At 51.4% G+C, this 3,373-nt stretch overlaps 1 protein-coding gene across 1 annotated transcript; it reads left to right on the top strand.

The window, feature by feature from the left end:
- Positions 1 to 253: 253 nt before the first annotated feature.
- Dclk3 (doublecortin-like kinase 3) lies at positions 254 to 3,096 on the top strand (the record flags this gene model as incomplete). The annotated part of the gene is made up of 2 exons (XM_013027030.1): positions 254 to 2,131; positions 3,049 to 3,096. Coding segments are annotated over 2 exons (1,926 nt in total), but the record flags the coding sequence as incomplete, so codon positions are not given.
- Between the last annotated feature and the right edge of the window lie 277 nt (positions 3,097 to 3,373).

Below are 3,373 nucleotides of genomic sequence, written 5' to 3'. Positions count from 1 at the left end.
GTGTCCTTTGCTGCCTGTTTTCTGTACTTCTGGTCTCATGAAAGTGACTGGGAATCAGACCTAAAGTATAAAGGCCCCATTATTTCAAATAGTCATGGATAGACCAGACTTATAAATGGTAACAGTAGAATAGAAAATGTCAGCCCTCTTCTGGTGGGTGCTCAGCTAGAACTGAGTTTACACCCCCATCCTCAACATTTGTAGAGTTTGATGAAGCCCCATTCCAACTAATTAATAATCCTTTTGTCTTTTTCTCGTTACAGGAGGACACCGAGGCCCCTGTGACCATTCCCTAAAATACTTCAGCTCAAAAATCACAGAGCAAAAGCTGCAGGGCACGTGGCTGCCTGCTGGCCGGGGGAATCTGGAGAAACCATTCGTAGGCCCGCGTGGCTCCGTCCTGCCCATGTTCAGCCCTCAGAATGGCCTTCATTTGGGTCCCGTTGAGCACAGCCCGCTGAAGCCCCGGGTGGTGACCGTGGTGAAGCTGGGCGCGCAGCCTCTCCGGAAGGTCTCTCTGCTCCTCAATCGGCGGTCGGTGCAGACGTTTGAGCAGCTCTTAGCCGACATCTCAGAAGCCCTGGGTTTCCCAAGATGGAAGCATGATCGCGTGAGGAAACTGTTTAACCTGAAGGGCAGGGAAATCAGGAGTGTCTCAGATTTTTTCCGGGAAGGAGATGCTTTCATAGCCATGGGCAAAGAGCCACTGACGTTGAAGAGTATTCAGCTGGCCATCGAGGAACTGTATCCTAACAAAAACCGGGCCCTGACGTTGGCCCAGCACAGCCGACTGCCTTCCCCAAGGCTGAGAAGCAGACTTCATAGCAAGCTACTGAGAGGAGGCCATCACTGCGGGGAGCCTGAGAGTGGTGGGGAGGCGGCTGGGGGCAAGGTGACCACCAGGCTCCCAGGGAAGGCTTCTGGGGAGCCAGTGCCGGAGGACAAAGCCAGGGCCCAGAAGCGATGGGTGAGGGGGAAGCCGGACCTGGAAGCTGGAGGCAAGCCACCTAGGGAAACCCTTCTGGAGGAGAGGCATGCCAGTGGAGAGAAGCACGTAGGGGTGGAGATTGAAAAGACCTCTGGGGAGATCATCAGGTGTGAGAAGTGCCAGAGAGAGCGGGAGCTGCAGAAGGGCCTGCAGCGGGAGAGGCGCTCGCTGGGCACCAGCGAGCTGGACCTGGGAAAGGGCCATAAGTATGACTTGGATAAACTGGTTAGGACCAGAAGCTGCAGGAGGTCTCTGGAGACAAACTCCATCGACGGGGAGGACGGGCGGAAGGGTGACAGTCATGGAAGCAGTGCCAAGAATCCCACCCAAGAGCTTCGGGGAGCCAGCAAGCACACGGACAAGAAAGAGGACAGAGATCCAGAAGGACAGGAAAGCCAGGGAGCAGCCAAAGCCAAGAAGGACCTCGTGGAAGTTCCACCAGTCACAGAGGAAGGGGCAAGGGACCCGAAGAAAGACACAGGGCACTCTTGTAGGAACAAGCAAGACGTCTGGCTCCTAAGAGAGCAGCAGGCTAAGCCCCCCGAGCAGCTCTCCAGGACCCAAGGGGAAGAAAAGGAGGCAGAGAAGGAAAAGAAGCCAGGCATATCAGGAGGGAAAAAGATGGTTCTCAGAGACAACCCAGCTGCCAAGGTAGAGAAGGAGCCCAAGACAAGACCAGAAGACAACAAGCCAGAGCGGCCCAATGGCCGGAAGCTAAGGCCTATGGGTATCATTGCAGCCAATGTGGAGAAGTATTATGACACTGGCCGGGTCATCGGGGATGGGAACTTCGCCATTGTGAAAGAGTGCAGACACCGGGAGACCAGGCAGGCTCACGCCATGAAGATCATTGACAAGGCCAAGCTCAAGGGCAAGGAGGACATAGTGGACAGCGAGATCTTAATCATGCAGAGCCTCTCTCACCCCAACATAGTGAAATTGCACGAGGTGTATGAGACGCAAACGGAAATCTACCTGATCATGGAGTACGTGCAGGGAGGGGACCTTTTCGATGCCATCATAGAGAGTGTGAAGTTCCCAGAGCCCGAGGCCGCCCTCATGTTCAAGGACTTGTGCAAGGCCCTCGTCCACATGCACGACAAGAACATTGTCCACCGGGACCTGAAGCCAGAGAATCTCTTGGTAAGCCCTGATCTGTACTGCTTCCAGAGGGTATTTAAAAAAATGTGAGATAACATAAATACACTGTGAGCTTTACATGCTAGCGTATTACCTCTGTGTGTGTGTGTGCATGCGTGTGTGTGTGTGAGATATGTGTGCCAGTACTGGGGCTTGAACTCAGGAGGCCTGAGCTCTCTGTCCCTTAGCTTTTTTGCCCAAGGCTGGTGCTCTATCTCTTGAGCCACACCTTAACTTCCAGATTTTTGCTGGTTCATTAGGAGACAAGACGGACATGGAATTTCCTGCCTGGGCTAGTTTCAAACCATGACACTCACATCTCAGCCTCCCTTTGTAATAATGTCAGAATGAAGATAAAAGCTGAATTATAAGACACCCCAACACAGAACTGCTCCTGCTTTCTAATGTGATCAACCCATAGCAAACCCCTGCTTTCTTGAGTTTCCCCAGTAACTAAGATACCTCTATCTACCTTGTGCCCTGTTTTGTGGTGCTGGAGATGGAATCTTGTGCATGCTAGGCAAATGCTCTAGTCATGAGCTACATCCCAAGCTCCAGCCCAACTCTCACAGGGTTCTTTGGACACTGTCTTCCTTAGATGCCATTTTCCACAAAAGTGTGCGTTCTCTCTTGCCGCAAGGAGTCCATGAGCCTGAGCTGGTTGGATACGAGAGCACCACCTGGTGGTGTCTGTCCACAAGTCTTCCTTAAATGCCAAATCCTAAGTGGTGTTTTCTCACTTGTTGCAGTCCATGAACCTGATCTGCGTTGTTACGACAGCGCCACCTGTTGTTCTTTGTCAGCACCGCAGTCCTCAGGCTGCCAACATCTGGCTTCTTTGTCCCTGTTTCTTCTTCATCCGGCCACCATTTTAATATTGTCTTTCTACATTTCCTTTTCCGTCTTCTTTCACTTACTAGAAAGAGCTCCGTGACACCAACGACTGTTCTATTCGGACAATTCCCTGAAATGTAGAACATTTTACTTTTTAAAATAGACATTTCATGACCATGATTGGGTGAAGGAAGAGACCATAGCAGGTTACCTGGATGATAGCTACTACCATTGTTCTCACATTCAAATGATTCTGATAATGGAGTGGTTAGCACAAGTAAGCATTCAAAGCCAGACTGTTACAGGCGAAGCCATGATTTCCACAATCCATGTTTTAGGAGGAGGGAGTTCATTTGTTCCCTGCCATTTGCATGAGCACAGACCCAGCCTGTAAACTCCGCCCAATGCAGT

Source organism: Dipodomys ordii, unplaced genomic scaffold (assembly GCF_000151885.1).
Source record: "Dipodomys ordii isolate 6190 unplaced genomic scaffold, Dord_2.0 Scaffold99, whole genome shotgun sequence".
Classification (NCBI taxonomy): domain Eukaryota; kingdom Metazoa; phylum Chordata; class Mammalia; order Rodentia; family Heteromyidae; genus Dipodomys; species Dipodomys ordii.
Note: the sequence above shows the minus strand (reverse complement) of the source record. Positions and strands in the feature narration are given on the sequence as shown.